General features: G+C 33.8%; 2 protein-coding genes across 4 annotated transcripts; both read left to right on the forward strand.

Annotated features, from left to right (window-relative positions):
* The first annotated feature begins 9,371 nt into the window (after window positions 1-9,371).
* Window positions 9,372-10,227, forward strand: LOC108466820 (basic leucine zipper 43-like). Its single transcript, XM_017767178.2, has one exon. The coding sequence runs from the start codon at window positions 9,507-9,509 to the stop codon at window positions 10,098-10,100; it is 594 nt and encodes a 197-aa protein (XP_017622667.1). The 5' UTR covers window positions 9,372-9,506; the 3' UTR covers window positions 10,101-10,227.
* A 1,557-nt stretch (window positions 10,228-11,784) lies between these two features.
* LOC108460934 (chaperonin 60 subunit beta 4, chloroplastic) lies at window positions 11,785-21,646 on the forward strand. 3 transcript variants are annotated; one of them, XR_001867695.2, is made up of 14 exons: window positions 11,789-12,151; window positions 12,250-12,375; window positions 13,190-13,327; window positions 13,482-13,577; window positions 13,743-13,985; window positions 14,065-14,299; window positions 14,948-15,117; window positions 19,833-19,910; window positions 20,004-20,075; window positions 20,266-20,370; window positions 20,569-20,661; window positions 20,779-20,871; window positions 20,985-21,253; window positions 21,362-21,646. XR_001867695.2 is itself a non-coding variant. In XM_017760642.2 (13 exons), exons 1-13 carry the CDS (start codon window positions 11,987-11,989, stop codon window positions 21,168-21,170), a joined length of 1,800 nt encoding a protein of 599 aa, XP_017616131.1. In that variant the 5' UTR covers window positions 11,787-11,986; the 3' UTR covers window positions 21,171-21,646. The 3 variants fall into 3 exon arrangements, 1 of the variants encoding a protein (XP_017616131.1); XR_008277420.1 differs by lacking the exon at window positions 21,362-21,646 and having other exon boundaries at window positions 11,785-12,151; window positions 20,569-20,632; window positions 20,985-21,123; XM_017760642.2 differs by having other exon boundaries at window positions 11,787-12,151; window positions 20,985-21,646.
* The last annotated feature ends 2,604 nt before the right edge of the window (window positions 21,647-24,250 follow it).

The raw sequence follows: 24,250 nt of genomic DNA on the forward strand, positions 1-24,250 counted from the left end.
TATTAGGAGGTCTTAAATAGCAATTCTACCAATTTTAAGTTCATGGACAAATTTAGGACATGGAAGGAATTTTTGGAAAGTTTAGTAGTAAGGGTATTTTAGTCATTTTGATATTAAATGAAATAAAATGGGAAAAATAACACAAAATAGTCATCTTCCCCATTTAGTTGCTGCGAAACTTCACTCTCTCCATAGCTAGGGATTCTTCAACTTTCAAGCTCCATAATCAAGAAAGCGCGGGCCCGACCTCGAATGGGGAAAGAAAAAGTTTTGGACTAAATTGCAAAATTTCCATATTTTGCACCAAGGTAAGTTGTATGTAAATATTACAATAATTTCATGTACATTCTTATATTTCAGCCTATTATATAAATATACTAGCTGATGTTAAAATATAAATTGACTATGGGAAGAATGGAAATAAATACGAGAGAGAGATCCGGTTGAACATTGGAGAGATCGAATGAAATAGAGGGCGTAGCTAGGTCACATGTATGATGCTGAGTGCACATCATGTGTACAAGAAAGCTACGAGACACCTGTAGTAGCTAGGTCACATGCGTGATACGAGATGTATCCCATGTAGACAAGAGAGCTACGTGAAAGATAAATGTAGCTAGGTCGCATGCGTGATTCCAAGTGAAGGACACCATGTAGACAAGAGAGCTACGTGAAAGATAAATGTAGCTAGGTCGCATGCGTGATTCCAAGTGAAGGACACCATGTAGTCAAGAGAGCTACGAGACAAATCGGCTAGGTCGCATGAGTGGTACTAAGTGTTCCCCATGTGTACAAGAGAGCCGAACTAAATGAAGTATGATGGTGGGGTGTGTCTTTGAAACCGTTAAATATCGAGGATTGATCCGAATTGTTCAACGGGATGGTTTTGTGGTGACATTGTGGTTTGGACCTACACTTATAGTGAATGAAATGTGGTGAAAATGAATTGTGGCATATACATATATACGATAAAATGAGGTTAGCATAAAGAATGTGTGAAAGAGTGAAATTAGTATTAAAACTGTTTTTAGATGGCAGCAGTGACGTGATTTTGAAAAATCACCAAAAATAGGAGGAATATAATTAGAGGTTGAATGAGATGTGAAATTAAAGCTTAATGAGTCTACTTTCATATAAAAGAAGCAGGGCAAGCAAAGGAATTCTATATTTTGAGATATTTACAATTGTAACTGACTTGCTCAGGATGAATACGTGATCCCCTGTTTCCACTTTGAAAAATCATTAAAAATTGTACAAAGCAAACTAAGAAATATAGTTTACATGCCTAAATTCCTTATTGAGACTAGTTTTAAATACAACAGACTTCAGGGTTTTTGAGTTATGTACTGAGAGAAATTCAATTCGTAGTGGACAGAGGTCAGGCCAGTCGAGCTGTGTAACAGGGGAAACTTTAACTAATAAACTGTACTAATCTGCTGAACCAAAATTATAAAAAAATTTAGCAAGAAGCTTTATGAGTCTAGATTCAGGAAATTTTACGGATATGAATTTCGAGTTTTGTAACTCGAGTTATGATTTATTTAGTGAATATGACACAGCAGAGACAGCTTAATCGAAGTGGAATAAGTAGTGAAGTTAAAGTAGACATACTTGAATTGTTGTGTAAACATGTTAGATTCTTAAATTAGTATTTACATACTACTTACTAAGCTATAAGCTTACTTCGTTTTCTCTCTTTTGTCTTATAGTGTTCTCCACTTGCTCAGAGTCAAGGATCGTGAAGATCTACCCGCACTATCATACTTTGGGGTATTTGAACTAAATGTTTTGAATTATGGCATGTATAGTAGGCAAAAATTATTTTGTTATGTGTCATATTTGTCTAGGTTTAAAATATTAGTTCTGATTACTCGACCAGTTACTTTGTACAAGCCATAAAAGTTGGCTAATATTGTTCAAGATATATGTTATACGATGCATTATCAAATGGGATGACATATTTCTATCTTGGTATATGTTATGTTCTGGTAATACCTTGTATCCTGTTCCGGCGACGGTAACGGGTAAGGGGTGTTACATATAGCACCAATCACATATACCATTCATTCATTTCATATAACATTATAAACAAAACGGATTAAACCCTTACCAAACGTAACCAAATTCAAACTTTGAAGTTAAGCCATATTCACATGGCTCAAATTATACATATCCAAGGTTGAACAAAATACATATTAGCCTATACATACCATATTCGAAAATAGACTTTTAAAAGTACCGAAGTTTGACGATAGTGTGGATGACTTCTCTGACAATCCCCGAGCTCGTAACTTAGAACAAAATCTATAAAACAGAGTAACAAAGACACAAATAGAGTAAGCTAATTTAACTTAGTAAGTCATAAGCGAATTTAACCATTCAAAATAATAATCAAAACATTTTAAAAAAACCAAATTATAACATTAATGTAATACATTATCTCGATCATATTATCTCATTTATTTATTTATAACTTATACTTTTACACAAAAGGGCTACCTTGGCCGAATGCTAATATTTCACATTTAGCATAATATCATTCAACTTTTCATTCCCAAAGTAACATTATCTCAAGTATGCTTACATTCATATATATATATATATACTCATGAATCAAACTCAACTTTATAAACCAACATCACTCATTTGGTCGATTATAGAAAATTAAATATAATATCACATATATGCATACCTATATGGCTGAATATGCAAGATCAAATTTAACATCAAATATGTACTTACTTATATGGTCGAATATACAAATTCAAATATAATATCACATTTGTGCATACCTTCATGGCCGAATATTCAAAATCCAATATAACATCACAGATGTACATACCTATGTGGCCGAATAAATACAAGTTCATTTAGCTAAATTTTACTTGCTCAATTTCCACATCAACTTGAAATCTTATAAGCATAAGTTTAAAATAAATCACCGGTATAAAACCTACTAGACATAAGCCTGAATCACACACACCGGCACAAGGCCTGCTAGACTCAAGGTCTGATACTATTCATCGGCAATAAGCCTAGGCATAAAGCCTGATTACATTCACCAGCATAAAGCTTGCTAGGCTCAAAGCCAGAATATCACTATTATAATGCTGTCTCGTACACAATTCATATAACAAAAACTTCATATATTCCATATAGATCCTACAGACTTTTAAATGATATAACCCTGTCGAACTAAACTCAAATTATTTTTATGCTCAAACACATTTGGCTAGCTCTTTTATGAATCTATAGATTCCAAAACAACATATTAAACTAAGTTACAATCAAGATAAATGATGTCTAATTGCTTAAAGACTTACCTCGGATATAGACGAACGTTATAAATTGGTTATTCGACTATTTTTGCTTTTTCCCGATCCAAATCCGATTTCCTTTGTTCTTAATCTATATAATTTCAAATTAACCTCATTTAAACACAATTTCATTCAATTTAATCCAACAACACATAAATGGGCAAATTACTATTTTACCCCTAATATTTCATACTTTTACAAATTAGTCTTAATTGCATAAAACACAAAATACACAAAATCTCACAACAATGTAGTTAAGCCGAATTTTCCATATACTCATTCCATATATTTCATCTATTTCATATTTTAGTCCCTCAATTTATTATTTTTGCAATTTAGTCCTAATTACTCAAAATCTTCAAAAACTCCAATACAAAATATGTTAATCTAAAACATATTTTTGATATTTCATCATCAATCATCACAAAACACAAATATTCATCAATGGTATAACTCAAAATATGCATCAAAATTAGAAATTTAAGCATGTGTCAGATAGTACTCGAAGCAACGATCTCAAAAACATAAAAATTATCAAAAACCGAAATCAAACTAACCTTGAATCAAGCTTGAGAAATGGCCGAATATACCAAGCTTTAGTTTGTTTTCTTTCTCTTTATTATTCGGTCAAAGAGAAAGTATGAACACCATGGCTTTATTTTTTTATGTTTTGTAATGTATTAACTTTTTTATTCAATTAAACCTTTATTAACTAATATAAAACCATTATATTACATGGCCACTACCATCCATCTAATTAAACATGGTCAAATTACCACTTAAATACTTCAACTTACAAAGCCATCAACAATTTGGCCCTTATGCTTTTAACTATCAAGTTTTCATTTTACGCGATTAAGTCCTTTTATTAAATTAAGCATATAAACAATCAAATTTTTATACGAAACTTTCACACATGAAAATTCATATATAATAAACCCAAAAACTAATATTTAAATATTTTTATGACTCAGATTCGTGGTCCCGAAACCACTGTTCCGATTAGGGTCTAAATCGGGTTATTACAATTCTTTTGCTGAAAATTGATTTCTTTAAAACTAAATCAAGATCAATTCTTGTTTGAACCTGTTTCTTCATCTATCATTGAATCTACCATCGATAATATTTGAAATTCCATCAATGATCAATAAGCATTCTAGTTCTAATTATGTAGAACCGTAGAATTCTGGAATAACATCATTCTTGACAACCTTTCAAATTAGTTATGAATATTTTACGAATTTTCTCAGAAATCTTGATAATTTCGATAAATCTTGAAATTTAATATTAATTCTTGTGTATTTTTCGATCGAAAGACTCGCTGTAGGTATCCCGAGCTAGACTTGGATGTGAGGATCATCATTCAAGATCCCGAAAATCAAGTGTGTGTTCTTTACGGGAAAATCAAGTCAAAACTGAACCTAGCCCAAACCACAGAACTTACCACACATGCGTATAGGTTGCCCATGTGGAATACACAACTCCCATACATAGGCATGTCATCCCTGAAACCCTAGGATGTTTGACTTTCACATGACCTAGGACCCCACACGGCCTCCTACACGACCGTGTCTTCCCTGTAAGTTGAAATTTTCGAATGTCACAAGGTCACAGTCTCCCACTTAGCCTAGTCGCACGATCGTATACCCCTTCCATACAGCCTAAGACTTCCCACAGGGTCCAGTGACACAACCATGTGTCCCCTAGAACAAGAATTTATAGTTTTGACCCAAAATTTTATGTTTTAATCAGATTAGTCTTTGAATAGGTTCTGTACTATTTTTAGTGAATTATGGTCCATGATAATATGATATATGCTAGAATCCATGATTGATTAATCTAACGTGGTATTTATTTATATTTATGAATATTTTTGTGAATTATGAATAATATATGTTACCCTTGTATCTATATACTTGCGATCGTATGAAGACATGCCTTATATTATTATCAATACTGAATTCGTGAAAAGCTTGAATTGCTACTGATTAGCCATGTGTTAGATTACTTAATATGCCTTAATGCACTGTGTGGGTTGGGTTGTTATGAATGGAGGAAGATTAAACAATATATTTGCAAAAACAATGACAAGTGCAAACCATAGCCATGCGACAATCTTATTTGCAAATTGTTGTGTACCCACAGCTAGAAGCAGATTCCAATAGTGAGATACTGTTGTGAATCCATAACCAAAGGTCGATTCCAATGGCGAGTTTATGCTGTAAAATCTATAGTAAAAAAATAGATTTCATATGTAGGACTTTTGATGTGAACCCATAGCCAAAGGCAGATTCCAACCGCGGGGACTTACTATGTGTCCATAGCCAAATAACAGTTTTTATCTGCAAACCAGTAGTCGTTTATCCACAACATGGCGTAAAGGTAAAGGAGTTTTAGGGAACTCCTATTCTGCTATGTAGCGGTGGGGTAGAAATTATTCTGTTTAAAATTTGAATCTGTATAACATCATTTAAATCATGTACATACAAACCTAGAAATTATATTATGATACATACGCGAAAATCTATCTATCTATCTATATATATGTGTGTGTATGCATGGAATATGATTGTTGTGGCAATTCTGATGATTTATTGAAAACTGTTATTGTGATTTTTGATATAACAGTGATGATGGCATTTGAAAAACTGATACTATGAATTGAATTGTTATATTTGATAATATGCAATGTTAGTTAATGTGTCTTAACAAGTGTCTCATTGATATTGTTGTAAATGGACTTACACCGAGCGTCAAAATTCACCCCTTAAGTTTCATCCTTACAAATAATCCACCAGGTTAAGACGCGCGTACGTCATCCGAAAGGTCTCGGCACAATCCATTTTATTTTAAGTTATTTTAGACCTAATCTTTTGATTTATTTTGTTATTCAAAGTTTGTAATGTTTTATTTGAACTGTGGTATGAGAATTAGGACTTAGGTTTGTTTTTATTATGCATGGCATTCTATTGTAAATCTTCGGATAGTAGACTATGATTATTACATAATATGGTTAAACCTAGGTTTTTAATAGAAACTTAAATAAATACCATCTTTTCCACTGCTAGAAGATAACTAGAACATTGAAGATTAATAAGTCGACATTTAAACTAAGTTTTTTCAAAATTAAACAAATATTTTAAAATAATTGTTTTCAAAAAAATTCAATAACCCTACTAGGCCATCTTAGTGGTTGATGTAGTATATCAAATTCGAATCTAATGTCTAGACTGAATTGGAGTAGATTACAATTTTTTTTGGGGGGGGGGGGAAGAGTTCATATATTGGGTTGAGTTGACGGGTTGTGCAATTGGGTGATGGAATGGTGCACCAGGCACCCATGGTCACTAGTAAAAAGGACCCACTTGGCACAATTATGTGTTTCAATTCAAAGGTTGCCCCTGTGAGATGATATTTGGCACCAAATGGAGTAGGTGTTAAATCCAGTCCCCCACCGTACGTAGCACTTCTTTCACATTTGTGGTGCCCCTCTCCTCTTTCTTCACACTAGCTATAGCAAGATATTAGGGTAGGCATGTATGAGGATAAAAGGAAAAAAAAAAAGCAATTGTGTAAGCCATTCTTCTTTTAGTTTCAAACCATTTTTGTTGTTTTCTTGAATTGGTAGGACCCCAAAACCTTAGCTCATCCCCAATTTTCCAATGATTAATCAATCCAAGGCATCTTCTTTTTTATTGAATAAAGAAGTCCAATTTTAGATAATACATAGGATTAATCCTGTATATGGTGTATGCATTTGTGCAAGTTGTTTCAAAAGGTGTTTGCATATTCATGATTTTGATTTTCTAGAAACAAAATCCTCTTAATCTATCTCATTGGCATTAGTACTAATTGCTATATACTGCCATATTGGGGCGGTGAGTGTTGTGAAAAATCAGAATTCCATGCCACAACTTACCTTCACCACACCAGTTTAAACTATTAGTTCAATTGCAGATATGATAAAATTTCACATATTTCATTTTTCTTCTCTCAGTTGCCATTAAAAGTTCGAAACCCTTGGTTATCGATGTTCACTGGGCAGAAAGAATGTGACTGATAATATCGACATTGCTGAACATGGATGAATTCGTCTTAAATGACATAGTATAGTCAAAATTATCAGTGGATATATGTCAGTTGCTCATATTCTCCACCTGAAATCATGAATGAATAGCCAATTTTTTTTCCATCCATTCACATTCCATAAAGAGTATACACAATGGTGCCCACAGGCTATCAAGTTGTAGTAATGGCCAATCTTAGCTTTGTGTATTTCTTTTTTTTTCTGCTTTCTCCCCCACAAAACTTACTATCAATCGGTCTTGTCTGGTCCAGCTTTTGTCAGCTTTGGTTTTCCAGGTGTTTGCTCAAAAAGTTTAGCTTTGGTTCTTCTTTTTCCAAATTTGTGGAGTACAATAATGTATACACTTATATGCATGAAATATTTTGAATAGCTTTAAACTTTCCCATTCATAAAGATATCAGTAATCTCTGCATTATCCTCTCAGATAAAAGGCATAAAGCAACCTCTATTATTCTTCAATCTACTGACCATATGATCCATGCCAGTAATAGCATTCAAAGATAGTGACCTCATTTAAGTACATATTTGCACACTCAGACAAAATCTTCTAAAAGAGCATAAAAGAATCTTCAAAATCCTGAGAAATTTTTATCTAATTTCAAGTACTTGATTCCTATTTTACTAAATTTAGAACATTTTTTATATAACCCCTTCAAGCCTACCGCTCTTCTGCAATAGCTTCAGTTATGTTACCATTTTAAGGGTAGTTCTATAGTTAGACCCCCATAATCTAACATTGAAGAAAGCAACCAATTGAGACAAAACTTGGCTGCATTCGACATCGGAACAGCGTAGCCGGTACATGAAGAATACTTTCAACATAAATTCCAAAATTATCTCACCTAACCTTAGGATGTTTTGCATTGAAACATGTTCTCTTTATTTTGCAGCCTAGAGTAGTTCTGTTAGTGGAGAATCACCTAAACTATGTAGTGTTACAAAACACGGCAACGAATTACATGTGGTTAGAATATTGTACTCCATTAACAAATAGCAGAAAACATGCGTTTGTAAGATGCTACCTCTCATATTAGCCAGCCCTTTTTATTGTATAATTTATTATTATTATTTTTATAATATCACCCTTATCATGTTTGAAAGTGGGCCTCAAGGGGATATAGCTTAGCTGCAATAAATTAAATAATCATCAACAAACAACTGATGTTCATGTACTGATAAATATATTACCATTTCTTAGTTCAAGTATAGATAATATTACTTTAAAAGGTACTTAAGGTACTTACATGGTAATCGTGCCAAGCGATGATATGCCATTAAAGAATAAAAAACCAGATAATCTGTTAAGAGGCAATGAACTATTCCCACACGCAGATCCTGTTCGTGAGTCAATGTCTTTGAGTTTTTCGATCTGATAGAAAGCAATTCAATTAAAGTATTAAACTATTAGGATAGATGATAACTTTTCTTAACAAAAAACAGGCAAAATTGAAGAAAACATAGAGAATACAGTTTTTCTTATGAGATTGCTGGGATTTAGGTCCTGATGTTAAACTAAAACTTTTATAATTGCACTCTTATGGACCCTTGAAGTGCTGAATGAGTCATTCGATTATAATAAAAATTAGTCTTAAGAAACTATGTTTAGTTTAATGGTTTACCTTTTAAACTGGGTTCATTGCGTCATCAGGCACAATGTTTTATTCCTTATTGGAGTTTTGAAGTATGAAAACTTCTCCTGAGATTGACTTCAAAGCCATTTCTTAATTGCCATTTTTCTTTTTTTTATTCCTCGAAACATCTCAAATTATTACTTCCATCAGTAGGTTTCCTTTCTTCTAAGCATTATAACAGATGCCGGATGATTATGGCATGCTCGCACACATGATTCTCATGCATACATGCATGCATACGTGTCAGTAGGCCATTGTTGGCTTTAGAGATAATGTATGTGATTTAAAGCAAGTGGTTCATCAGCTACCACAGCAGCACTTACATATATATATATATATATACATATTGTCACACTTGTTGCTGAAACTGGCCCACCTCGGACAATTTCCTCCTATAAAAGCTCTTCATTTGTGCCTTCCTCTCTTACCTTCAAAGTCTCAATTCTCATTCACTACAACATACTTAAAATCATGGTTCCCGGTGAGTTAAGAGGACTTCACTACCTAGCACCAGAAAATCCGATCCTGATTCCAGCCAACCTTGGCATGATGCAAAACTCTATACCATCTTTTCATTTCAATACATTTGAAAGCAGCCTACCGAATTCCCACATCGTACCATCTGCCCAGGAATTTGCTGCGTTGTCCTCAAGTATCAGCAACACTTCAACTTCAGATGAGGCTGAGGAGCAGCAGGTCAATGTCATCGACGAAAGGAAACAGCGGAGAATGATATCTAACAGAGAATCTGCTCGTAGGTCGAGGATGCGGAAACAGAAGCACCTGGATGAACTTTGGTCACAGGTAATCAGGCTCCGTAACGAGAACCAGAGTCTCCTAGACAAGTTAAATCACGTCTCGGAGTCCCATGACCGTGTTCTTCAAGAAAATGCAAGGCTCAAGGAAGAAGCTTCGGATCTTCGCCAAATGCTGACTGATCTAAAAATTGGAAGTCCTTATTCCCTTGCATTCAGAGACCTGGAAGAGGTTCCCTGCAACACTGCTCATCTGAAAGCTGAGTCCACAAATCAATCTATTGCTAACTCTGTTGACTTGCTTCATTGAGATAAGAATCATCTTGCCATATATATATTCTATGTTCCCCTATATGCTCCGGTTGTTAATCAAGCATTTGCCTCTATGAGATTAGAATCAAACCATGAAATAACATCTTTTGATCATATTTTCCTAACTCATCTGGTTTTAACTGTCTACACAATATAGTTTGAAGCAACTGTTTGCAGCACTCCTCGCCGCATACAACTCATCCATATCAGAATTTATGTGAAAATGATGCCTGCATCAGCAGTGGTCCATTAAAAAGCAAATCAAATACTCAATCATGACTTTTATCTATTAATCATTTTTATGAACCCCACCAAGTGTAGTAATAGGATTTCACCTAAGATGTGGATTAGGTAAAGATAAATAGCAGTGAAATGACTAAAAGAACAAGAACAGAAAATATTGACCCATGATATTTAACCAATTTTACTGCCATAAGGGGAACTAGAGTGGTGGCCAAAAGGAGGCCCCATAGCCAGTCCAATCTCCATTGCTGCTCACAATAACAGGGACAAGGAGGACAAATGGTGGTGGAAAGTGGTGTTACTAGTGCCTCATTATTTCATATAACTACTGTAGCCAAGCAACACATTTGTAAAGGCTATCCACTATACAAAAACCCAAAGTACTGTTTTCAGCTTTTTGTGAGGACATCATTTTTTGCCAATCTATCTTTGGGTTTCAGCCCAAGCTTACATTGTTTTCACCAAAAAAAAAAAAGCACAACCTACGGTTCAGGTGCTGCTTGAGCAGTGATTCCACTGCATAAATAGCAAGGTTTATCCATATCTCTGTTGCACCAGTAACCAATTTCTGCATAAATGGATACAATCTGCAGGCTTTGCTTGTCCTTTACAGGGACAAATTAGTAATGCAGAATATAGTCAAACAGTATTTTGTTTAGGAATCTCTTCCTTTTATCAATTCAATATATTCTTTTTATTATAAAAGTTTTGTTATCCATTAACTGAAAACTCTGTCGCACTTCACAAAATGGCCATTTCTTGGAAGGATGTTTCTAATATATTTAAAAGTCATAAGTATTGAAATACTTTAATATTAGAACTTGGGTTATTTCCAGAAGAGGTTCCCAAATTATGGCCTAATTTTTAAATTAGTCTTAAACTAGAAATCGTTTTAATTGAGTCGTCGTTCCGTGATGCGGAGCATATTGTATGATACTGTCTCTATTTTTAGCACATCATATACACAAACTATTCATGGAGTAAACATAAATGTATTTGAAATTTGATTATTATATTTTAATTATGCTCTACCTTATATTTAAATAAGGATTTAAGATGTACTTAATTGGATGAAAAAGTAAAAGGATAAGAGGAGAAAGTAAAATCGTGGAAAGAAAATAAAATTTAATTATGCATAGTTGAGGAGAATAGTGAAAAGGAATAAAATGAAAAGAATGATTATTTTCATTTTAATGCATTTCTCGAATAAATTTATTTTCTTTTCTTATATTTTCAATATCTCTTATCAACCACACTTGTAGAAAGCTATTTTTCTAGTATTTACCTTTTCAATTTTTCATTTTATAATATTGTTGCTTGCTAAGCTAACGATAGAAGGAAGCAATTTATAATATTTTTACTTGCTAAGCTAACGATAGAAGGAAGCAATTAATGCATATTGATACTTTGATAACTGTTTTAAAGTTTAAACCTAGAATTTAGAAGATTGGGCTGACCGCCAACCTTGAACCGGTCCAGTGATAGCCCATGAAATTCTTCTAGCCATGGAAATGTAATAGCGCCAAAAACAACTGCCAAGATATTTTCTCGTTATCTTCTTTTTTCATCATCGTTATGATGTTATCCTTATATATGAAAATCAATTTTTATTCAAGAAACTATCTCTCTTGAAACTCAATCATGGCATGTTCATCATCTCCAATTCCTGGCATATCATTCACCAAACCAACATTGTCCAAAACCAGAAGGTTATCATCTTCACATTATTCCATCTCCAAAAAGCCCAGAGCCATGGCCAAAGAAGTTTACTTCAACCATGATGGTTCTGCCACTAAGAAGCTGCAGGTTAGTTCTAAAATCCAAACACATTTTATTAACCCGAATGTATTCTTCTCATGTTTTATCCTTTTTCCCGCTGTACTTTTGTTGTTGGAATGGTGCAGACTGGTGTGGATAAAGTGGCAGAGCTGATTGGGGTTACATTGGGTCCAAAGGGGAGAAATGTGGTGCTTCAGAATAAGTATGGACCCCCCAAGATTGTTAATGACGGAGAAACTGTTCTCAAACAGGTATTCTAATTAGATGGCCGTCACTCCACTTATACTCTTTGTTTTTTGCCCTTTTTTTTTCAGATATGGCAATTGGAGCTTTCATTTAAAACTTGAGAATTTGTGGGTTTTCACTTTATTATATGCTTGGATAACTAGAGCTGTTCTTTATAAAAAGCATAAGTTGATTGAAAATAATGAACAGAAGGTTTATCTTTTGAAATATTGACATTAGTAGCTACTGCTGTTACTTACCTCTTATTGTTTAAATTTATATTTTATCTTGTTTTAAATTATTTTGAATAAATATCTTAGATGATAGGAAATTAGTTGTAATTTTATTGTATTAATAGGTGATGTTGAGTTGAATAAAATCACAAATTTTTATTCTTTAATTTTTCAAGTCTTAAAGTAAAATCCGACCTTACTAATACAACAAAATTTTAACTAATTCACTATCTAAGATATTTATTTAAAATAATTTAAAGAAAAGTTAAGATATGAATTTAATTAATTTCAAAACAAAATCAATAAGAGATAAGTAACAACAGTAACTAGTAATTTCTTCAGACTTCTATTCTTTGTAGATGTACTGTTACCAATAATGATTTGTTTAGAAACGATTCATATGATCATCAAAAGTCCTTGTGGTATAGTAGTTAAGGATATTCTTAAGTTTATCTGGGCATTCCAGATCAATTTAATGATAGTTGAAGGTGCATCAGTTCAACCTCATAAGCTAACGTCAAGAACAAAGAGTAAAAATAGCCATTCCAATCCTAATGTGTTGAAAATTCGGTACTTCCTTTCTAAAACTGTATCTCAATTATTTTAGATTGAATTGGAGGATCCATTGGAGAATGTTGGAGTTAAATTAGTGAGGCAAGCTGGTGCAAAAACAAATGATCTTGCTGGTGATGGTTGCACTACATCTATAGTTCTTGCTCATGGTTTAATTACAGAAGGTGTGAAGGTAAGACTCATCTTCTGAGATGAAGTTACAATGTTTTCCTTTGTTAGAACACACCCTAAATGATATGACAGATGGAGGCGTCTTCATAGAAGGCAGCTTTTTACAACTGAAGTCTTATCATACCCTCCAAATGCCAATGATTCTTTTCTTCCAGGTAGTTTCAGCTGGAATGAATCCAGTTCAAATTGCCCGTGGGATTGAGAAGACGGCAAATGCCCTTGTTTCTGAACTCAAATTGATATCCAGAGAGGTGCATAACAATATTATTCTCCTTTTTATTTTTTTAAAAAAATCTGATAAACATCTATGGTTCAATGAAAAATGCTAATGCTAATGATGTTTCTTATATGTACAAAGAAGTATATTCAAGCTTATCTCGGACTTGCCTTGAGTGTGAATGGATGATACATTGCAGGTTGAGGATCATGAACTTGCACATGTTGCTGCTGTTAGTGCTGGAAATGATTATGCAGTAGGAAAGATGATCTCTGATGCTATTCAACAAGTTGGAAGGAAGGGTGTAGTCAAAATTGAAAAAGGAAAAGGTACTGAGAACAGTCTAGAGATGGTGGAAGGAATGCAGTTCGAACGAGGATATTTGTCTCCTTACTTTGTCACTGATCGAGATAAGATGATTGTTGAGTTCCACAATTGCAAGGTATAAACATTAGGTTCTTTAAAAACCTGACATGTGTTCCTATAAAGTGATTAGAGGGTGTGGAATTCTTCTCTTGCAGTTCCTATTGGTTGACAAGAAAATCACAAATCCGAAAGAGATGTTTAAAATATTGGACAGTGCTGTTAAAGAGAAGTACCCAGTCGTGATAGTTGCGGAGGATATTGAGAAGGAAGCTCTTGCTCCAGTCATTAGGAACAAACTCAAGGGTGTGCTGAAGGCAGCTGCTATTAAGGCCCCAGCCTTTGGTGAGCGCAAGAGCCACTGCTTGGAAGATATTGCTATCTTGACTGGAGGTAACAAATACAGATACTATTCTCCCCTCTTCCATTAAGAATCAGTTTCATCAGCTAGAAAAAAAGTCATTGAAAATATGATATTCTAGAATTTACCCATCATTGTAAATGACATTGTTCTATATCTTTCACTAGATAGCATCTTTTCGCATAAAGCAACTCTTTGTAACGGAGTGAAGATCCCAAAAGGGTATAGACATAGAAGCTATACCCAACAACTAAGAGTAAATGAGGTCTTTTTATTAAAAGCTCTTGAGATCTTTGTGCTAGTAATCAACTGCAATTTCAAGTTCCACTCATTAAACAGTGTAGCATCCTCTTTTACCTCTATGGATATTCTGAATGTAGAAAGGATTATAATGACCTATTGCCCTGTAAGGAAAGAGATGCTCTGGTGTTAGGACTTCGAAACTGCAGACTCCTCTGCTATATTTACTATGGAAGGATAAAAGTTTTCCCAGTTCAAAGATAGAGCTGACCTTATTACAGGCGTCTTTTCTTATCTTGAACCTTATTTCATTCTATATGAATCTTAATAAAATCACTTCATTAAGAAAATAAAAGTGTATCCTTCTCTATATGGAAACTTCTGCTTATTACAGTATTGTATGTTATTCATTGTAGACTTGTATGTTTCTTTTATTTCAGGTACTGTGATCAGAGATGACATGGGTTTAACACTAGATAGGGTTGGGAAGGAAGTTCTGGGTACTGCTACTAAGGTTGTGATAACTAAGGATTCTACCTACATAGTTAGTGATGGTGGTACACGAGAAGCTGTTCAGAAAAGAGTTTCTCAGATACAAAATCTGGTTGAGGTGCATACAATAACTCCATGCCCTTTACTTTTCCCTATAATTAGTGACACAACACCCTGAAAGTTTTCAAGAGAGCTTTTAATAAAACTGTTCTATATTATTAATTGAAAAATTGAACTTAAATAGAGAAAAGAGCCCTAATCCTAATTGGGTAAATAGTTCCCTTATTCTAATAAACTATTAAAATATAAAAGAAAATAGTTCCCTTGTCCTAATAAACTACTAAAAGATAAAATAAAAATATTCCTAGAATATGAATAAAACTTATCTACCTAAATAAGATTTATCTACCTAAATAAATTTAAAATATATACATATTTCAACACCCTCCTTCAAGTTGGCGCATATATATCAATCATGCCCAACTTGCTTACAAGAAAATCAAAGTTTGTCTTAGAGTGTCCTTTGGTGAGTATGTCAGCAATCTGTTGTTTTGAAGGAACAAACGGCATGCACACTTGGCCTTCTTCAATCTTCTCCTTGATAAAGTGTCTATAAATCTCAACATGTTTAGTTTTGTCATGTTGGATTGGGTTGTGAGCAATACTAATGGCAGCTTTGCTATCACAGTACAACTTCATTGGTGAAGTTATTGGTTTCCTCAGCTCTTCCATAATTCTTTTTAACCACATCATTTCACAATTTCCTTGAGCCATTGATCTAAACTCAGCCTCTGCACTACTTCTTGCTACAACACTTTGTTTTTTGCTTCGCCAAGTCACAAGGTTTCCCCAAACAAATGTACAGTATCCTGATGTAGATCTTCTATCTGTTATTGAGCCTGCCCAATCTGCATCTGTATAAGCTTCAATTCCTTTTTGTTCGAATTTCTTGAAGAATAAGCCCTTTCCCGGTGAACTCTTCAAGTATCTTAGAATTCGAAACACTGCTTTTTCATGTTCCTCCATTGGGGAGTGCATAAATTGACTTACTAAGTTCACTGCAAAAGCTATGTCTGGCCTTGTATGTGATAAGTAAATTAACTTACCAACTAATCTTTGGTACTGCCCTTTATCAACTAATCGACCTTCTTTATTTCCGAATTTTAGATTTGGATCAATTGGTGTGTCAGCTGGGCGGCAACCACTCATCCCAGCCTCTTTTAAAAGGTCAATCACATTTTTTCTGAGAGACCACAAGACCCTTCTTTGATCGAGCAACTTCCATTCCAAGAAAGTATTTCAAAGGACCCAAGTCTTTAACCTCAAACTGCAATGCTAGATGCTCCTTGAGACACCTTATTTCATCCACATCATCTCCTGTAAGAATGATATCATCGACATAAACTATAATAACTGCTATTCTACCTTTTTGTGAATGTCGATAGAACATTGTGTGATCAGCTTGCCCTTGTGAGTAACCTTGTTTTTTAACAACTTGAGTGAATCGTTCAAACCAAGCTCGAGGAAACTACTTCAGACCATACAAAGATTTCTTGAGTTTACATACTCGAGTTCCAAATTTTTCTTCAAAACCTGGAGGAGGATCCATATAAACTTCTTCTTCAAGTTTTCCATTTAGGAAAGCATTCTTCACATCTAACTGTTGTAAAGACCAATCAAGATTAACAGCAATTGATAAAAGAACTCTAACGGAATTTAATTTGGCCACTAGAGCAAACGATTCAAGATAATCTATCCCGTATGTTTGAGTGTACCCTTTAGCCACCAACCAGGCTTTGTATCTATCTAAAGATCCATCTGGTTTGAATTTGGTTGTGAACACCCATTTATAGCCCACTGTTTTTTTCCCTACAGGTAATTCCATTGTTTCCCATATACCTGTTTTTTCAAGAGCGCGCATCTCCTCTAAAATAGCCTCCTTCCACTCAGGAACCTGTAAAGCATCTTTCACATTTTTGGGTATTTGTACAGTATCGAGACACGAAACAAAGGTTGAGAATGTCGAAGACAAGGCTTTATAGGATACAAAGTTAGACATGGGATATTTGACAATATTTCTAACACCTTTTCTTTTGGCAATTGGAATATCTAAATCAGAAAATTCATTGATTGGATTATGAGTTTTACCTGGACTTTTGACAGGATCTAGCGGGTCGGATTCTTGGTGATGAATCTGGTGGATTCCACTTTCTTGATTTCAATTTCTTCTTGAATAAACAATTAACTCCTTTGCCTGTTTTTTATTCTCATGATTAGACTTTACACCTTAATCCTCCTTTTCATTAACATTAACATCATTAATTTCTGTGTTAATTATAAATTAGCCTTCTCCATTATTAGAATCCCTATGTTGTATATTCCTAATCTTTTCTTGATCAATTATAGAATCTTCCTTAGTATAATTCCCTCCCTGAAGATTAGAATCAAAATAAAATTGTGTTTCAACAAATGTTACATCCATGGTAATAATAATATTCCTATCAATTGGATCATAACATTTGTAACCCTTTTTAGTAGAAGCATAACCAAAAAAGACACATTTTTTTGCTCTAGGATCTAGTTTACCTTGGTTGTGAAGATGAATAAAAACACTACACCCAAAAATTCGGAGGGATAAATCTGTGATCAATTTAGAGTTAGGAAAATTATCTTTAAAGAGACTAAAAGGAGTTCTATAGTTTAGAGTTTTACTGGGCATTCTATTAATAAGATATGTAGCTGTTAACAAAGCTTCACCCCAAAGATAACGTGGTACCTGACTAGTGAACATCAAGGCTCTAGTTACTTCCAAAATATGTCGGTTTTTTCTTTTTGCCATCCCATTTTGTTGTGGTGTATTTGTACAAGAACTTTGGTGGACTATTCCATGTTTGGTTAAGAAAACACCTAATTGGTCGCTAAAAAATTCCCCACCATTGTCAGTCCGAAATACTTCTATTTTCACACCAAATTGTGTTTTCACCATAGCATAAAAAGACTAAAACACATTTTTAACTTCAGACTTATCTTTTAATAAAAACACCCAACAAAGTCGAGTATAATCATCAATAAAAGTGACAAACCAACGTTTTCCTGAAAAGGTCGAGACTCTTGAAGGTCCCCAAACATCACTATGAATTAACGAAAATGGTTTGGAGACTTTATATTTTTGAGGTAGAAAGAATAACCGATGATGTTTAGCCAATTCACAAAATTTACAATGATATGAAGAAGGACTTTTATTTTTAAAAAGATTAGGTAACAAATATCTTAAATAGTAAAAATTAGGATGTCCAAGCCTATAATGCCAAATCATAACCTTATCAGAAACAGAATTTAAACATAAAGTAGTTGTTGGTTGACTTAGATGGTCGTCTTCAAGAAAGTAAATTCCACCAAATTCTTTAGCATTGCCAATTATCCTCCCCGAGACCATGTCCTGAAACTTACACATAGAGGAGTCCAATATAACATGACAATTTGAGGACTGGGATAATTTACTGACCGATATGAGATTACAAGCTAGATTTGGCACATGTAAAACATCATGTAAAACCAAGGAAGATGAAATTTTAACAGTGCCTTTCCCGGCTATTGCCGAGAAGGACCCATCTGCTACTTTGATCTTTTTGTTTCCTGTGCAAGGTGTGTAAGTTGAAAAAAGAAAATGACTACTAGTCATTTGATCACTAGTTCCAGAATCAACGATTCATGTGTTTGTTTTACAAGGCTTGACACTGGAAAAAACAGAAAAATCAGTACCTGATTGGGCAAAAGAGGAAGAAGGATTATTGGATGAGTTAGGAATTGAAGAATTCATCTGAAATTGTGGTGATTGAAAATAATTGTGTAGATGCTCTAATTGTTCCTTAGTGAATGGAGACCCTTCCAGAGAACTTTGGCCCTTGCCACTCTTTTTCCTTCCATTTGTCGGTTTCCCATGGAGCTTCCAACACGTTTCTCGAGTGTGCCAATATTTTTTGCAGTGATCGCACCAAGGTTTTTTCTTATCTCTAGTGAAGGTTGTTTTAACCATGATGTTACTAGAGATTTTAACCTAGCTCAGATACCATGAAAGTTTTTAAGAGAGCTTTTAATAAAACTGTTCTATATTATTAATTGAAGAATTGAACTTAAATAGAGAAAAGATTCCTAATCCTAATTGGGAAAATAGTTCCCTTATTCTAATAAACTACTAAAATATAAAAGAAAATAGTTCCCTTGTCCTAATAAACTACTAAAAGATAAAATAAAAATATTCCTAGAATATGAATAAAACTTATCTACCTAAATAAAATTTATCTACCTAAATAAATTTAAAATATATACATATTTCAACACACCCCACGTGCATGAAGAAGGGCGGATTTGAAAGTTGAACCTCCAAACACCTTAGCCTACCCTTTTAATTGGACATATGCTTCTTTTCAGATCTGTGTATATCTTGAAAGTTCATTTTACAGTATCAGCTATTACACATTTTTTTCCCTTTTTTTGCAATTGCGTTGATTTAATGTTGCAGCTGATTTGGTAATACCATGTTATAAACTGAATAATTACCTATCCTTTGTACGCAAGTTCAAACTTGACTTTGGTTGTCATGTTAAATTTTATCACTGCAGCCCTGCAAATGGTATTTAGATGAATTTGTAGCATTCTGCAACATTTTTCAATAACTGCAAGGAGAACTCTTAAATTTACCTTCCAGTTGGAAAATTCATATAGCATAGGAAGTGATAGAGGAAGGCGCCGATGATGCTGTTAAGGTCTTGAAGACAATGCATGTCTAGTTTTCCCTAATAAGACCATATGTAATTATTTCTTAATCTGCAGAACACAGAAGAAAATTTTCAAAAGAAGATACTCAATGAAAGAATTGCCAGATTATCAGGAGGAATTGCTATTCTTCAGGTACACTAAAATAATAGTTGTGAGGAAGTTCTCTATAAATTTTGAAAGACTTGCATATGATCTAATCCATTTAATTTCATCAATTTATGATAGGTTGGAGCACAAACACAAGTTGAATTGAAAGACAAACAACTCAGAATTGAAGATGCTTTGAATGCAACTAAGGTAGTGATTTACATATCTTGACATCTAGGATTATGTTTTTTTTAACCTCTTGTAGTGTTTGAGAGAAAAAAATTCAGGGCCATATGAGTTCTTAGCATTCTCATTGGAGGGTTTTCCATCACTAGCTCAGCCTGTCAAGTAATCAATTTTTAAATGGCTAAAATCAAGCTTCTGACTTGATATAATGCAGGCAGCTATTGAGGAAGGCGTTGTAGTTGGAGGTGGTTGTATCCTCTTGCGGCTATCTGAGAAGGTGGATAGCATAAAAAACCTGTTAGATAATCAAGAACAAAAGGTAATTTAGTTTTTTAGCTGTTACTTAAATCATAAATTACATGATTTATATCTAACAGCTCTGTCAATATATCCACACCTCTATATACAAGGGTACAACATAGTTTATGACATATATATCTCACTTTTACCGTTGCTATCTGTCTTTTGACACTCTACCTGCAATAAATTATGAGCTTGTGTTTGCAAATATGAGCAGATTGGAGCTGAGATCTTCAAGAGAGCATTAAGCTATCCAACAAAACTAATTGCCAAAAATGCTGGTATTAATGGGAGTGTTGTTGTGGAGAAGGTTTGATCTTCAACATAGCATATTTCATTTCAGCACTATGCATTTGAAGCATTATTTGATATGTAAAACATTTTGGAGGTTAAACCTCATTGTACATTCTCTTGTTTCACTTGACAGGTCTTATCGAACAATGATACAAGATACGGGTACAATGCCGCAAGGAACTCTTACGAGGATTTGATGAAAGCTGGAATTATGGATCCAACAAAGGTATTATTAATAAAATTGAGCCTCTTGATGTATGCATGTACTGTAGAAAGCCCTTAGTGATCCAATGGAGTGCTACTACTTTTATATAACTTGTATGTCTTGTATTCAAGCAGGTAGTTCGATGTTCTTTGGAGCATGCAGCATCCGTGGCCAAGGTTTTTCTAACATCTGATGCTGTTGTAGTAGACATAGTAGACAATATGGATATCAAGTTCAAACGGAAACTGACGAGAAAGAAAATACAAAGCTTAACGAAGTCACTCTTCCCTAAAAATTTATTTCCCAGATTCAGTAAATGATGCACGAGATTCGATTCTTCAGTCGACTGTATTCTACTAACATTCAAAGATGCTTCAATGCAAAGCATTACTGGATCATTCAGGTATTTCAGCATTAGCTTTCACTTTACTGAATAATGTTGAGTGGCTTTCTCAAGTAGCTGCCATTATTCAGTTCATCCATGCCAATTTTTAACCAATCTGGTTTTCAGTTCCCTTCTCTACTAGTAGCTAGCTTCCATCCAAGAACTATGGAGTTCCTTTGCTGATTTGCTCATGAAAAGAAGGCTTGTTTAAAGTGGTAATGGTGCAAAGTTAAGGAGATGGTCTTGAGTGATGTAGGCTGAGGCTATGAAGAAAAGTTGTGCGAGTGTTGCTCGTGTAAAAATGCCTCAAAATTCAAAAATATGTATATTTTTTGGACAAAGTCAAAACACGTGATGCATTTATAAACCAGTATTTTTCAATCTATCATATCTTTTCTTTTAACCTGTAAACTGAAGCACGGTGCATGCATTCGAGCACCTCAAAGGAGCTTTTCAATGACCACACACCAAATAATGAATCAAATGCTAGGGTGCTTTGTTTTTGTAAAAAAATATATATATATCTTTTTTATTTTCCAAAGGCCGTTTTATGTATAAATCCAGTCAAGACTTGGACAGATGATAGGATGTCGTTAAGTTCAATAAAAGCATTAGGGGTTGCAGAAGAAAATGAAGAAAAATGTGGATTGAGGTAGTAAAATGGCAAAGATGCACTGGTGAATGAAGATGAAGGTGTTGAAAATACTTAGTGCTGGTAATATGGTACACTTCCCAAGGAGATAGATTCGATAAATAGTGCAGTGCAACGCAACTGAAAACATGAAAGATTAGATACTGCTAACAACAAAGAGATTAGCCATGTTGCTTCTGTAAAACTGTCCCGGTTTTCATCGGTTTCGTCGACCCATCAATCATTGCAATTTATCTATTTTCTTTTTTTTGTATTGTTAAAAGGTAGGGGTATGAGATATAAAAAGGTAGGGGTATGAGATATAAAAGGATGTAAGCTAGCAATATTGACTTAAACAAAAATAGATTGTAATTTCATTTATAATTTAGTCGAACTTTTTACCCTTTTAACGTTATGTTTAGATAAACAATTATTTTAAAAAATCTACTTACATTTATCTAAAATTAGAATGATTTTACATTATTTTATAATTTTTATATAATTAGTATTTTAATAATTCAATACCTTATTTCTTGTTTCATTCATATGGATAATGCATGTCAAATTTAATATAAATTAAAATTTATAATTATTTATTTTATGTGAAAGAACTTTTAATTGTCTAATGAATATAAATATATCAAAAATCACCTTAGTTTGCTATAAGTTTAACTTGACTGTCTAACTACATGCTCAGTCACAAGGCTGAACAAACAATGAAACAAATACAAAAATTAGAGAAGGTAAAGAGAGATTTGCATGCAATAATTCGTTAACGCAATTCGGAAATAATCCTACTTTGTATAGTCCCCGCTTAAAGAATGATTTTTATTCCAACAATCTTCTGAATCATCTATTGGTTGAAGCTCGATTTACCCTTACACAAAGAAGTAATTGCAACTTCGACCTCAATTGTTACAAATCACTCACCCAAAAAGCCTCACATAAATCGACCTCAATCTCTTACAAAGAAAGTCTACTAATAGAATGCAAAAATACAAGGAAAAATAACAGAGATAACTTAATCAAATTAACACAACACTCCATTAAACCGATGTATCTTCCATGCGAATTGGCTACATATTTATAGGCTTAATATGACAACCTATTCGATCATCATAGTCCCATATAAACTCTTCTTTCTTTAATAAATAATCAGGATAAATAGCCTCTAATATTGTCTCAAGATAAAGTAGAATTATCTCAAGATAAAGTAGAATTAATCTCCTTAAAATCAGCCAGGGTATACACCTTTGAGATTGAGAAAATTTCTCACCAAAAATCCAAGTCAAAAACAACTTCTTCAACACATTCAAACTAAATAAACACAATTCTAATTCTGACTTTAAGAAAAGAGTCAATAACATCCAAGAAGCCTATTTACTTATTAAAACAACATCTAATAAAGCCCACGTAAAAAAAAAACTAACATATAAATATGCCCAAGTTGTCTTGTATCTTGGCTGATCAAGCCTATGACTGATTAGGTCATTGAACAAAGATTGTTAGACGACCTTGGTTCTAACAACCCCCTTTTAGCTTTTTGACAAAACATAAGAAAATGATGTATACTTCCCCTATCAACATGCCATCATCACACATGAGATACTAAGGAGAAAACTGAAATAGAACTGAGTACCAACAATCATCCAAAGTATCAACACAATGAAGTAGTCGTAAAAGAAGCAAAGTAGCAATAACACATTAGCAGCAAATATCCAAATCAACTCCCTGTCACACCAGCCACCATCCTCCCCCTTTGGCCATTCCAAGATCTTCAAAATATGACACTTTAAAGAGTGTAAAATCATTAAAAAAAATGTTTAAATCAGTAAGTATTCATCAACAAAAGATTTCTTTAAAGAAGTAGCAAACACTAGTTTAGTTCATCAAAGCAACAACAAGCATCAGTCCGTCCAACTCAAATTTTTCCAAATCAACTCATCATACTCTCCCCCCTTTTTGTCTAAAAGCCCACAACAATTCCCCCTACCATGGTTTTCTCTCATCTTTAGAAATTTTCATGGGAGTCAAAGATGTCCTAGTCATTAAAAAAAAAAGAAGAAGACTTCTCTTTTCATTTCAAACTTGATTCGTTAATATTGCCTTAACCACTTAAATTTTCTCCTTATAGACTTTTACTCCAAATAAAACTCTATAAAATAAGCGTTATCTAGCCCGATAATAAAGAAAATAATTTTTTTAATAAATTGCTCAATATTAGGCAAGCATTTAGCTTTGTGTGTACCCTTCCTTATCTTCAACCATTATGCTTGACAACCACCCAACCATCTTGCATCAAGACTCTTGAAAAAAAATTAGCTAGATAATTAAGCAAAAACATAAAAAAACCAACAACAAGGATAGTCAACAAGCTCCCCTTA

Source organism: Gossypium arboreum, chromosome 13, assembly GCF_025698485.1.
Source record: "Gossypium arboreum isolate Shixiya-1 chromosome 13, ASM2569848v2, whole genome shotgun sequence".
Classification (NCBI taxonomy): domain Eukaryota; kingdom Viridiplantae; phylum Streptophyta; class Magnoliopsida; order Malvales; family Malvaceae; genus Gossypium; species Gossypium arboreum.